The 14,504-nt window shown below is 40.9% G+C and overlaps 1 protein-coding gene across 1 annotated transcript in view; it reads left to right on the top strand.

Moving 5' to 3' along the window:
- DGKK (diacylglycerol kinase kappa) overlaps positions 1-14,504 on the top strand; it is a gene marked incomplete at both ends in the record, with an annotated part of 168,427 nt that overhangs the window by 51,162 nt on the left and 102,761 nt on the right. The window contains 3 exons of the mRNA XM_080718578.1: positions 8,572-8,682; positions 10,321-10,401; positions 12,520-12,624. Of these exons, the coding sequence (XP_080574704.1) occupies positions 8,572-8,682; positions 10,321-10,401; positions 12,520-12,624 (297 nt within the window). The remainder of the gene's footprint in view (positions 1-8,571; positions 8,683-10,320; positions 10,402-12,519; positions 12,625-14,504) is intronic.

The following is a 14,504-nucleotide window of genomic DNA, read 5'->3' as shown; positions in this document are numbered from 1 at the left end:
GCTGAGGCTGGCTTTGAACCTGTGCGATCCTCCTGTCTCCGCCTCCCAAGCGCGGGGATTACAAGCGTGTGCCACCACGCCCGGCTTGGCCTCAGCAATTTAGATGCTCAACAACTTAACCAGACCCTGTTTCAAAATAAAAATAACAATTTTTAAAAAGGGCTGGAGGCATAGCTCAAAGAGGTAGAGTGCCCAGGGGTTGAATCCCCAGCTCTAGAGATATAGATAGATGATAGATAGATAGATAGATAGATGATAGGTAGATAGATAGATAGATAGATAGATAGATAGATAGATAGATAGATGATAGATAGACAGATATATGAGAGATGCACACACACGTATACATACATACAGATGTTGAGTTATAGAGAGCATCAGGGAGAGAGACTACACATGCCAGGGTTTGGGAGATTCTGAGAGAAATAGATTTGTGGATTGGATTATCCAAAAGGAGCCCAAAATGAAGCAGAAGCAGAATTTTTCGAAGACCGGGGCTTTTCTGAGAGTTCCACTGCAGTTTGGGCAGGCATTATGTGCGAATGCTGTACACAGAACCTGAATTCCCTCTGCTTTGGAGACCTGCTTTCTTGGAATTTAAATGAAGCTTACTTATTTCTGTGGGGATTTAACTTGGGACAATAGACGCATTAGCACCATACTCACTCCCACTCCAAAACAGCCAACCTTGAGAATTTAATAGTGTTATCTGGTTGTTTTTTCTTTTGTTTTGTTTTGTTTTTGTACTGGGAATTGAACCCAGGGGCATTCTAACTTCAAGCCATATCCCAGCACTTTCTGTTTTTTTAAATTTTGAAACAGGATCTTGCTAAGTTATCACAGGCTGTCCTTGAACCTGTGATCCTGCTGTACTGAATACTGAGTACTGAGCCTCCCGAGTACTGAGATTACAGGTGTGCATCACCATTCCTGGCTTTATTTGGGTTTTAAAGTTGCCCGGTGGCAAAGTGCCTGCTTTGCAGGGGTAGCACTCTGGGTTAGATCCTCAATTCCAAAAAAAAAAAAAAAAGGACAAACAAAGAACCCCTTTAAAGTAAATGGAACTGGCAGGAAAGAATAGGAGGCCTGCCTGTAGTGTGTTCTGGTGTAAGAAGCTGGTGTACATGGCATCTCAGTATGTACAAGGATCCTGTAACCCTTCCTAAATTCTCCCAATCTGCCACACCACAGATGTTCACCACAGGAATGTGGCAGGTTGGACTAAGAGAATTACAGGTATGAAATACTTTTGTATCTGCAAAAGAGACTACGAAGAAGTTTCCCATTATAGAGTCCCATTACTCAGTGCCTTTATTATAACTTTAGAAATGTATTCTTCTGACACATATGATAGCCCCAAGATGCTGCAAGTCTTAAAAATGCAAAGCAAGCATGGACTACCTTATTCAAAAGGGTAAAAGCAGATTCCTTGGTGATGCCTGGAAAATAAAAATAGATGGACAAGCTGCTTAAAGAAACTAAGTTTCGGAGAAAACAGAGTTCACCAGCATAATTCTTTCATGGGACAGGGTTGAATTAGAAGATGCCTTTTACTACTTACTTCAGACATCTGTTGGGAGGATTCCAAAATGAAAGTAAAAATATTTTGTGAACTGCAAAAGGATGCATACATGTGAATTCTAATAAGTCTTCCAGTCGATCATGGATAGCTACTTGAAAAGAGGAAGGGAGCTATCCTCTTTGCGTATCATGGAACATTAGGTCTTTTAAAAAAATAAGTAGGTGGCCAAACTAGAAAACACAAAGGATACCAGTAGGACCCCAGATATTAGAGGGGAAATACTAGCTAAGTTTTAATGGAAAGATAGGAGAGGAGAAAGGCCGATCTTGATTAAGGAGCATCTTCACCTGAACATGTGTAAAATTATGAATAAGACATGGTTAACCTGGACAACCATTGGTGGGGGGGGGAGAAAACGGGGGCGGGGGGGAGAGGGCACCAAATATAGTGTAAATGTATACTATTTATGTTCAATAAAAAAATTGTTAAAAGAAAGCTATTCTTATAAATTATAAAAATAAAGCAAGGCTGAGTTGATAAAAAAAAATAAGTAGGTGGGCATGGTAACGCACGCCTGTAATCTCAGTACTTGGGAGGGTGAGAATGAATATCATAGATTTGAGGCCAGCCTTAGTGAGATCCTCAGCCACTTTGAGACTCAGGATGCAGGTCAGTGTTCAAATGTCCAATCCCCAATCCCAAGAAAGAAGAAAAAAGGAAAGAAAAAGAAAAGAAAGAAGAAAGGTAGGAAGGAAGGAAGGAAAAGAGAAAAAATTACTATTTACCTCTTAGAGGAAGCTCATTTCAGAATTGTTAACAAAACACATAATTCTTAGCTATCTACAGTCTTGTTTTTTTTTGGGGGGGGGGACAACGCTTGGAAGGGTGGGCTACGTGCTCACTCTGTCATATACATACTAATTAGCCAGACATTCCCAGTTTCCTTGACATGAGGAGAGAAAGCACAGAGTCCACCAGCATTTTGTAATTGTGGGTCTTTAAACAAAGTAGCGGAAAATGCCCAAGCTTCAAATTTGCCCTCTGGAAATTGGAGCTGACACTTCGCACGGTCATGCTGAGAGAGCAAGGAGATGTTATCTGCAGCCTGGGAAGCACGGTGCAAGTTTTCCCAGGGGACGGACCAGAGCTCACCCTCCAAGGCATCAGTCTGAAAGATGTGTTTGCTCGTTTGCTTGCTTCTTCTAATTTTCCTCCCCGATCCTCGTTCAGTTTAGTAGCCCCGAGCCGGTAAAGGTTGTTTGGCATGCGTATATTTTATCGACTTGAAGAAATCCATTGACTGACTGAGTTTTAGTTTCTGCCTATTCGAACTGGCTCCCCGAGGCCGCCTACTGGGTTTTAAAATAAACAATAGTTTATACAGAAACGGTGGTTGGGTTAGCAGATAAGCTTCCCTGAAGGGGGAAAGGGTTTAGAAAGAAGAGGACCGCAGGCACTTTGCCTTCTCTGAGATCCAGGTTTGGGTATTTGTAGGTATTCAGAGTTGATCATATAGAGCCTGTGTTTAAAACATAATAACTCCTCCAGCATTCTAATCTCTCTCCCTATTATACACAAATCACATCAACATTTATCTGTTCTAACTCAGTAAGCATCTCACTCCTGAGTCTTGAACTCATGTGCTGCAACTTTCTCTGGCAACACAGTAGCTAAGAGCTCGGGAGGTGCAAATCGGTTGCCTATGCACCTGCAAACATGTCTTGTTTGTCACTTAATTATCCGTTTTGATTTGTTGCTAACGCTTCAAAATCACAGAACTTCCCACAGAAACCTGGAATGACGACGATGGATGAATCTTCTGTAAACATTTATGCACAGGTTTCGATGTGGGCATGAGTTTTCAATGCATTTTGGCAAAATGGCAAGAATTGCAATCGCTGGGTGGGATGTTTGATTTCCCGAGACCCTGCCAAATGGTCCTCCAAACTCACTATACCACTTTGCACTTCTACCAGCACTCAGAGTTCTTGATGTTCCATATACTTGCCAACATTTAGTGTTATCACTGTTTTGTAATTTAGCCATTCTGATAGTTGTGTAGTGGTAGTCATCGTTGTATAAAACTTTCATAAAATATGAAATTTCATAGTTTAAATATTCTTTTGGAACTGGGGATTGAGGAAAATTCCACCTCTGAACTACATCCCAGCTTCCTTTTTTGTTTTTGTGGTACTAGGGATTGAACCCAGGGACATTCTACCTTTGAGCAACACCCTCAGCTCTTTTTAGCTTTTGTTTTGAAACAGGGTCTCACTAGGTGGCTGAGAGACTTACTAAGTTACTGAGGCTGGCCTTGAACCTGCTGATCCTCCTGTCTCAGCCTCCCGAGTACTGGGATTACAGGCATGCACCATCAGGCTCAGCTACCCCTAGTCCTTTTTACCTTTTATTTTGGAACATTGACTTGCTAAGATTATGAGGCTGGCCTCAAGCCTGTGATCCTCATGACTTAGCCTCCCAAGTATTAGAATTACAGGAATGTGCCACTATACTCAACTTGTTTTAACAAACTTTTAAAGTTATTTTCTTAGTAGTTGCTCAGGGATTAAATATACATATTTTAAGGATACACTTCATATTTTTACTAAATTGGTTCCAGTGAGATAGAGATATCGTATTCTATACAACTATTATTTCCATTTTTTCTTTTTCTTTTCTTTTCTTTTTCTTTCTTTTTTTTTTCCAGTACTGGGGATGGGACCCAGGGGCATTCTACCTCGGAGGTACACCCCCAGCTCTATTTTTTATTCTTTCTTTTGAAACAGGGTCGCACTGAGTTGCAAAGGGCCTCACTAAGTAGTAGCTGAGGCTGGCTGCGAACCACGATCCTTCTGTATCAACCTTCCAAATGCTGAGATTACAAGCATGTACCACCACACCCAGCAATATATAACTATTATTTCTAATGGCCTCCTTACTGGTGGAGCTGGGCTGGGATCTCCTGAGTTGAGAATGGATGCTGACTTACTGAGAGTGGACTCTGAATAACTATTTTATATTCAGGATAGTTTGCTAGGAGGTATGTGATCTAGAGGCAGACAAAATGGAACTTCAAGGAAGATAATCATTTTTCCTCTTGCTCAGAGTAGTATCATAGAAATTGGTAACTGCCTAAACTAAAATATGAGTCCTCTTGGGCTATGATATGCACAGATTACAAAGTGGAAGACCTTAATTTACTGGTCCATGGCTTGGAATGTCTGAAAAATAGCATCCTTAAGGGTGAGCATGTTTCACATGAGAATGTAGTTGTGTAAATATCTGCCAATCTGAGCTTTGAGGCTTTACACTGAAAATTGGATAAGGGGAAATATCTAGCCCAAAACTATAAAATGTACTATAATACAGGAGATATCCTATACAACAAACAAGCATTTAGCAGTTGGGAAAGCTGAATAACTTAGTGGGGGAAGGCAAGAAATAATGGATGTAGTTTTGCTTTTACAGAGTTGGAGCAGCTGAATGTTGAAATTTAATTCTTTAACAAAAAGAGATAAATATGGCTTCCTAGGCATCCAGCTATCTTGAAAACTTAGACACAGTATAGATGAGGACAAGCTATAGGTTAGGAAGGAGAAAATCAAATACCATCATTGAGAGTGTATACTATGGATGATCACCTGGCCAGAGAAAGAAAGGGACCATTTATTCCTTTTTATTTATTTATTTATTTATTTTGCGGGTCTGGGGATGGAACCCAGGGGCATTTGACTTCCGAGCTACACCCCCTGCCCAATTTTTATTCTTTCTTTTGAAACCAGGTCTCACTGAGTTGCAGATGGTCTCACTAAGTAGCTGAGGCTGTCCGCAAACCACGATCCTCCGGGTCTCAGCCTCCCGAATGCTGGGAATACAAGCGTGCACCACCACGCCCAGCTCCTTTTTAAATAGACTTTTATTGGCATATTTTAATCATATACCATAATGAAGTTCAGAGTGACAGGACACGCATCATACATGCACTTAGTGTGATTTCCCCCTGGATCCCACCCCACTTCTTCCCCCTTTCTGTACATTTTATTGAGATTGGTGTTGATAATTTTGTATTTGTACATAGTATTTGAACTGTTTCCTTTATCAAATCTTTTGTCTCTCTCCACCTCCATCCCCTAAATCCTCTTCTTCACTCTACTGGAGTCTCTCCTTGTTTTTCTTAGGTCTCTTTTGTTACCCAATTTCTCTCTAACTTAAACATGTGAGAGAAAATGTACAACCTTTTACTTTCTGAGACTGGCTGATCTCATCTAGAATAGTATGCTCTAGTTCCATCCATTTTCCTGCACATGACATAATTTTGTTCCTCTTTATGATTGAGTAAAATTCCATTCTGTGCATATGCTACAGTTTTGTAATCCATTAATCTGTTGATTGACAGGCTGGTTCCATAATTTGGCTATTATGTGTTTCACAAGAGAATGAAGGACTCATAGGAACCATGTATCCTTAATGCATAGACAAACGTTTTCTCATCGATGAGTCGATTTCAACAATTTAAATATAATTTCTCATTTTCCATGCTATCTACTCCTTTCCCACAACATCTTATTGTTTTCTTTGTCACACTTCCTAGGCACTATCCTTTTGTATCTTAAGGGTGGGAAAATAGCTATCTCAGTCACCATTCTCACCACTATGATCTAAATACATGACATGAAAAACTTAGAGGAAGAAAGGTTTATTGCTGCTCACAGTTTCAGAGGTTTCAGTCCGCAGGCCTGGCTTCTAAGCATTGCATGACAGCCACTAGGTGCTCCAAGGGTCCCTGACCTCCCATCATGGAGACTCAAAAGTAGAGAGAGGAAGAGACAGGGAGTCTGTGCACATATATAGTCCCCAAGAGCACACCCCCAATAACCAGCTTCCTCTAGCTGTTCCCCACCTCCCTACATTACCACTTAATAAATACATTCAAAGTATTAATCCATCAATGGGTTTATCCAATGATGAGTTTGAAGCCCTATTGATTTGATTCAGTTCTTTAACCTCTGAACACTTCTGCGTTCACAGCACACGACCTTTTCCAGGGAACATTTTATATCCAAACCATAACAATAACCTTGCAATTTTCGTAAGTTGTCAAGAAGGCTCAGGTAAATTGTGATTGCTCTGAACTACCCTTTCACTTGACATACAGAGGTTCTATCCATTAGTACTACGTGGCTGGTTAGAGAATTGAACAAAATGTATAGATGTGGACAGGGGCTAAAAGTGGCAAAGAATTGTTTAAATCAGAGTCCCAAACTCCAATGCCTGTAAGAGTCTGGTACCCCATCTGGAGCAGGCAGCTGCTACATGTTTCTAGCAGACTGTTACCATATGAGAATAATTCCACTGTTGCTACATGTTCTGATTAAAAAAAATAGGAAATCTGGATTTCTGTATGGAATCTTCTGCAATTTAAATATTATCAACTATTTAAAACCTTTGAGAAAACACTAGGTAAGCCAAACAAAACATCTCCACCACCACTTAATAATAAATTCAAATTTATATGATGGAGAAAATTTGTAGTAGAGCCTTGATTTGGTCATCTAGCTCCACCTTGGTGGACATGAGTACTTCTCCCAGATAGCAGTCTTGCATCATGGTATATACAAAAGGGGCTTTAGATAAAGGAAGAGAAACTCCAGTGGAGAGAGGGAGGTGGTCTAGGGGAGGGTAAGGAAGAATTATTGAAGGAAATACTCCATTGACCTTAGGTACATATATGTGAGCATATCATTGCCAATCTCAATGTCATATATGGAGAAAAAGAGAGAGTTGGGGGAAGCCAGGGGAAGCTCACTAAGTGCTATATGCAGGTATGTCGCTATCCCACTGAACTACATGATGATGTGAAACTACAATGCATCAATAAAAGTATATTTTAAAAAAAACATGATGGAGTATGTCCTCAATGGCAAAAAGTCTCTACTTGGGGTTAGTGTGGGGTTAGTGTGTTCTAACTGGAAAATGTAAACTAGAAAACCAGTGATCAGACTATGTAAAGAAAGTAATCAAAGCCGGGCGTGGTGGCACACACTTGTAATCCCAGCATTTGGGAGACTGAGACAGGAGGATCGCGGTTCGCGGACAGCCTCAGCTACTTAGTGAGGCCCTTTGCAACTACTGAGACCCTGTTTCAAAGTAAATAATAAAAAATAGAGCAGAGGTCGAATGCCCCTGGGTTCCATCCCCAGACCCGCCAAAAAAAAAAAAAAAGAAAGTAATCAGAAGGTAGAAAGTGATCAGAAGGTAGTTGTCTTTTGATGCCCTTTTTTATGAGCTTGCTTCCTCAGTAGATTAAGAGTTCCGTGAAGGCCTTGGTATAGAATTAAGATTGGCTCTAAGAGTGTTAGGGAGAGACTGGAGGTTTGCATTTGGGGAAGGAACATGATATAATTTAATATTCTAAAAGAAACACTCTAAAGGAGCTGAGTAGAGTGCCCTGTCTAGAGCTACCACTTGGATACTTGAGAATATCTGTCTTTATTAAACTCAGACTTTCTCCCACCATTTGTGCTTTCTTAGCAATGATATCTTTTTAAAAAATTTTTGGTATTAGGGGTTGAACCTAGGAGAATTCTACCGCTGAGCTACACCCCAGCCCTTCTTATTTTTATTCTGAAAATGGGTTTCACCAAGTTACTGAGGATGGCCGTGAACCTGAAATCTTGCTATCTCATCTTCCCAAGTACTGGGATTACAGGCATGTGTCACTGTTCCCAATCCTAGGAATATTTATTTTCCTGTATTCATGTTTCTCCCTCCCACCCCTTCCCACAAATGGTTCACAGGCCCTGTACCTTAAGGACCTTGAATAGGTTATACAAGGGTATATCCTAAGAACTATCCTGAGTGCATTATACAAGGGTAACCAATTGCTTTTTCTGCTTAAACTTTCTTGTGTTCCTCTCTAGCCTACAGGCCATTTCTTAAGTATGTGGCAGAGATACAGTGTCTTCAACGCGTCTGATCTTTCCATCTAAAAGAACAAGTGATATACTCTTACAAATAGGTCTAATCAACTGCCATGCTCTGTCTTTCAGAAAATACTGAAGGAAGGACCTCTCCTGAAGAACTGTAACTCCTTCAAGAGATGGAAGCTTAGATATTGTCTGATTCAAGGACAGACACTCTACTTTTCACACCATCCCTCGGTAATGTATAGGATCTTATCAGCTGAGTTACTGGGTGGGAGCTAGGAAATGCTGAATTGGGATATTGCCAAGAGGCAAAGACACATGGACAAGTATTAGGGTGGATCTTCTACTCTACCTACCTTTGGGGACAAATGAGGGACAGTTTTCTTTCCACTTCCTGTTTCTCTTCCCTTCCATAGACTACTCAATTAGATTCTGCACCCAGAGCCAACAATATAATTTGTGAAGCCCAGAGAAAAATGAAAATGCAGGGCATTTTATTAAGCAGGAGGGATGTGCCGTTAATGGTACTAACATGTAATGCTTTAATAAGCAATGATAATTGGCATTTTTAATTTGATCTTTAAAGTCATTTGAAGTAAAGGAAAATTGAAATTTCAAATGATTATTATGGGTTTTTACCATTCAACAGCACTTTGTATCATGCCAGTTTTAAATGCAAATGCGTGAGCATTTGACCTGTTTATAGCATCACCCAAATTATATGATTTGCATTTAGTAGCTCATGCATGCATCTGTGTTTTGTTCTCACCAGTACACAAAACTACACAGTAGACTAGTTCAACTGTATTTACACATTCTAGCAATACTTTCTGACTCAAAGGAAAAGGGACTCTGGTTTCTGATATCTCTTCCTTTACTTCGTTGTCCTCGTTTTCAGCATAAATAGTTGGTGAACACTGTGAAGGGACATGAGTAAGGAAAAATACAGTTGGACTCCACGATTATTCCTGTTTCCCATAACACTACTGCCTCTTTTCTGTTTGTTCCAACTTCTGGTTCTGATAGCACATGTGGCTCTTGGTGGCTATTGGTTCCCCTCCTTACTCAGTCATAGATTAAACACACTTACCTTGGACTTGCTTTGAATTTTGCTGACTTTTCACATGTGACAGGTCTTCTGAAATTCTAGGGCAAGGACATGACGAAATGCAAATGGAGTAACAAGACATGAGTATCGTGCATGTCTCCTCCGTTCACATGACCCATTGTCCCATTGGGCAAGACACAAGCTTAAAGGGAATTCATTAAGAACTTCAAGACGGCAATAGCAGAGTGTTAAACGATGCACGGAGCCCTTCTAAACATAGGTCCCTGCACAACCGCATAAGTTGCAGAATGGTGAAGCCAGCCATGTCTGTATCAGTAGTACTTACTGACTTCCTACTGCTGGCTGGGTAGTATCTAATATGTCCAGTGCACAAGGAGATACAGGCCACAAACTGGGTGGGACAAGCAGTATGTTCAAAGGCTTCCACCCAACAGAATAGGAACTAATAATAATCTGTATTAATAGGACTCAAACTGAACCACATCCTGCTATCTTCTCTAGCATTCACCTTTATATTAGAATAATTGTGACTGGACAAACCCAAGCCTTCCTCTAAATCCACATAAAAGTTTTGGGAAAAGTTGTCTTTGGTTTTTAGGTTTAGTTTGGCTTTATTTTTTCTTATTTCTCTCATGACATATCAAAAAAATAATGTCACTAAATAAATCCCAGCCCTCAGGACAAATAAATGATTGGATTGTGACTGCCTTGTGTGTGTACACGTATGTGCGTTTTCTTTTTAATATCCCTTTGCCTCATTAACCAGATGGCTCTTTGTCCCTCTCCCTCTTATATCTTTCCAGTTTGTACACTTCGAAACAATTAATCTGTCTCAAGCCACCGTGGCAGAAAGCAGCTGTAGAAATCTTTGTCACAGTTTTTGTGTAAGTAAGATGGGGAATGGCTGAATGAGCGCAGTGGGCAGGGAGGTCATACCACTTGTTCCCTCTCTGGACATTAGGTTTCCCAAGGTCCTTTGATTTCAAAATGTTATTATAAATACAAGCATTTTCTACCAACACATCGATGAGGGGGCACTGTCCTGTTTGTATTACCAGCCTGCTATATAACTAAGCTGATTGCAGCAGGCATGGTGTGTATAACTATTTCAGAATTCAGTAGTCCTCCCAGTGAAGGTGATTTAGAAGAGTATGATTGGCAGAGTTTCAAGATACAGCTAGAAAGTGTCATATAATTTATTGGGATAATAGAGTTAAATGACATCCTCTCCTTTGATAAAACAGATAAGAACCTAATCCAAATGAAATATACTCCATGCTGAGATTACGATGAGAGGACCTCAAAGAAAGCAGAGGGTTTTCTAAGGAAGTATTCAAGGGCTTAGATTGCCAGACATAATCATGTGGCTTTGGTCATTCAAGTGAATCCAGACCAGAAAATTCACTGCAAAATAGCAAGGACATTCATCCAGAAATCTACTCACCTCCTCCCAGAACTGTCTTTTGCCAGCCTCAGCAGTGGGTTGTGGAGCCTGAAGGTTTTCTTTAGCGGGCAAAGAATGGTATTTAGCAGACTAGAAAGTTGTAGACCCAACATCCTCTTTCCACAGCTGGTACATCTTTAATCCTCCATTGAAATGAGATGAGATGGATCTAAGAAGGAGATGGCCAGCTTCTATTTCTTTCTCACTACACCACAATGACCCAGAACAAAGTTGAGGGGGTTCCAATGAATGGCTGATTGGTTCTGTTGATCACCTTTAGGTGATAATCTTATAGAGTAAAGTTTGTGATCTTCATACTGTCAAAGGACCCCAAGGGCTAGACTGTTCCTTAGCTTTATGAAAGGACAGAGGAACTCTACATCAGTTCCCACTAAGAATGGGTCTGGACTAAATGAATGGCTGTGATCACAGGTTCAAATATCTCCTATAATCATCTACCACAGAATCCTGATGTGCTATGTGCAAAAAGAACAAAATTGCTTATTGGTGTGATGAACTCTTGCTGAAAGATATAAGGTGTTGGTAGTAAAAGCAAGTGGGGTGGTTTAAGTCATATATTAACTGATGCCATAGCTATTCATGAACTCTGCACCCCTCTGGGAAAGGACCAAGTTCTTCCCATGGTCTACAACTGCTAGTCTCTCAGAGTGCCTTAATTATTCCTGCCTGGGATTTTGAACCAGGCAAGATTAAGAGAGAAAATTGTAAGATTCTCTTTGGGTTGCCCCTACCCATAAGAAAGAAAGAAACTGGACTTTTGGACATCTCATTTTCTCCTCAGACAGAAAGAAGTACACCATAACAGGCATATATACTTTTACTATTTTAAGTAGACAGAAAAGCAGTAAGAATGTAAGGTTTACAGGCAACCTTTTTTTTGCAGGTCTGGGGATGGAACCCAGGGTCATTCGACCCCTGAGCTACACCCCCTGCCCTATTTTTTATTCTTTATTTTGAAACCGGGTCTCACTGAGTTGCAGAGGGCCTCACTAAGTAGCTGAGGCTGTCCGCGAACTGCAATCCTCCGGTCTCAGCCTCCCGAATGCTAGGATTACAAGCATGAGCCACCACGCCCGGCTAACCTTTCTTGAGTGATAGACAATGCATGGCCTGGTGTTTAACAACATGGATTCTGGAACCAAAGAATCTGGCTTTAGATTCTGGCTTAGTTATTTACCTGTTGGGTGACCCTAGGAAAATCCGTTTAACTCTCTTTATCTTGGTTTTCCTGGCTATGGAATGGGAAAAATAACAATGCCCATCTCATGGGGTTGTAATGAAGACTGATTGAAATAATATACTGAAAATGAGTTAGAATAGTTTCTGGCACATAGAAAGTGCCACTGCAGCCTTAATTATTACTATTTCCAGCATCATTTTGTGTGCATATCTAAGGAGTTGTGACTAGTCCTTGTATTCAAGAAGTGCCTTGGGCTGTGCCTGGTTGATCTCTTTAGCTCCTTAGAGAGATCACAGACTCTGCTTGGGAGGATAGTTGTGGACTGCCAACCAACTAATGAAGTAACTTTTTGCTTAGGTTATCACACCACAACGAAAAGTCACCCTGGCCGCACCTGATCGGAAAGAAATGGAAGACTGGATTAACATCATAAAAACCGTCCAACAGGGAGAAATTCGAAAGGTAAAGGAAATAAAGAATTCACACAAATCTCATGGGTAAACATTTAATCATCAACTGCATTAATCAAAGCCACCTTTAATAAGGGAAATAATAAAATGGAAGCATAGCTTCCATTGTTTTCCAAGTAGCAATTATACATAGCTATTGTTAGAAGACCCGTTTAAAACTATTCTTGAGTAGGGATACTTCACTTTGACTCGAACTCTGGTAAGTGTGTGCTTTAGATACCTCTGTACACATCCACTTGCTATGTAGATGTCACCACCTCTCTGGCTTAGTCAGCATTCTCACTGCTGTAATCCAAAGACCTAACCATGTAACTTAAAGGAAGATTTATTCACTCACAGTTTTTTTTTTTTGTTTTTTTTTTTTTGGAGATTTTGGGTTTAGTTACAGGGACAATGGATCTCAGGGCATGCCAGCAGGAGGTGGAGAAAGGGAGAGATAAGGCTTCACTTTCAATTCATGAAGGCCAGAAGCAAGAAAGAAAACACGGGAGAAAGAACCATATGTAATTCTCGAGGCTACACCCCCAGGGACCCACATTCTCCAGCCACACCCTCTCAGCCCCAGCCACCACCCAGACAAATTCATTACAAAGGATTTATCCACTGCTGAGAGTATAAGCCAAGCCCTGATTGTAACATTGCCGCCCCATTTCCATGAGGGCTAGAGGGCATTCTATTTTCAAACCATTACAGTCTCCAATGAATGAGTCATTCAAGATGTATATAAGCAGCTAACTTAGATACCTTTGTTTAGGAAAGGTGCAGTCAGCAACCTTGACTTGGAGCTGCAGAATGACTATAGTAACAGCTAAGGAAACTGAGGTTCATAAAAAGGAAGGAACAAGCTGGGCGTGGTGGCACACGCTTGAAATCCCCGCGCTTGGGAGGCTAAGACAGGAGGATCGCTCAGGTTCAAAGCCAGCCTCAGCTACATAGTGAGGCTCTCAGCAACTTAGTGAGACCCTGTTTCCAAATAAAATATAAAATACGTCTGGGAGTATAGCCAGGAGGTAGAAAGCCTCTGGGTTCTACCCCCAGTACCACTGAAAGAAAGAATGAAAGAAAGAGAGAGAGAGAAGAGAGAAAGAAGGAGGAGGAGGAAGAGGAAGAGGAGGAAGAGGAGGAAGAGGAGTAGGAAAGAAAGAGGAACAAGACCATGGGGAAATAAATAATCAGTAGCAAATCCAGGGTGCGGACCTAAGCTGCCTGATCCTAAAGCTTACATCCTTAACCTCTGTGTAATTCTGCTTCTCTGTTTTCTGTCCATTACAAAAGAAACATAGAAGAACAAAGATCAGTCTTCCCCAAAGCTTATCAAGGTGCTATTTCTTCCCAGCAACACTAAATCTCTGACTATTGCTCTGTGCAACATGTGGTGCTACCATTTAAACTCCAAGCTATGCCCTCAGCCTGCTCCTCTGTAGACTGACCAGTTATAAGTTATCAGGGTATAGCATGGAGGTCAAATGCCCTTGGTCCCATCCCCAGTACAACAATGAAAATTATACTGCCATGGAGAAGAATCATCTATCTACTCCCACTCCCCTAGGACTTCTCAGGCTTTTGACTACTTCACTACTTCTGCTACCTATGGCCATGATGGAAGGACATGACAAGTTAGCCAGCCTTTGTCCTCTCCACATATCATTAAAACCTCTCCCAGGCCAACAATGTACATGCTTCATTGAGAGATTCATTGTTAGCATCTGATGATGGTCTCTCATATGACTGAGCATTCAGCATTTCATTCTTTTATTTTCTCTGTCTCTCATGATGGAGAAGCACATATACTACCTGGCAATGAAGCCAGGATGACATAGAATTAGAGATAATCATGGAAAGTTGTAAATTCTGTGCTCCCTGCCCATCCTT

The sequence above is a fragment of the Muscardinus avellanarius genome (assembly GCF_963383645.1).
Source record: "Muscardinus avellanarius genome assembly, chromosome: X".
In the NCBI taxonomy this organism is placed as follows: domain Eukaryota; kingdom Metazoa; phylum Chordata; class Mammalia; order Rodentia; family Gliridae; genus Muscardinus; species Muscardinus avellanarius.
The sequence above is the reverse complement of the archived record's forward strand: the minus strand, read 5'-3'. Positions and strand labels throughout refer to the sequence as shown.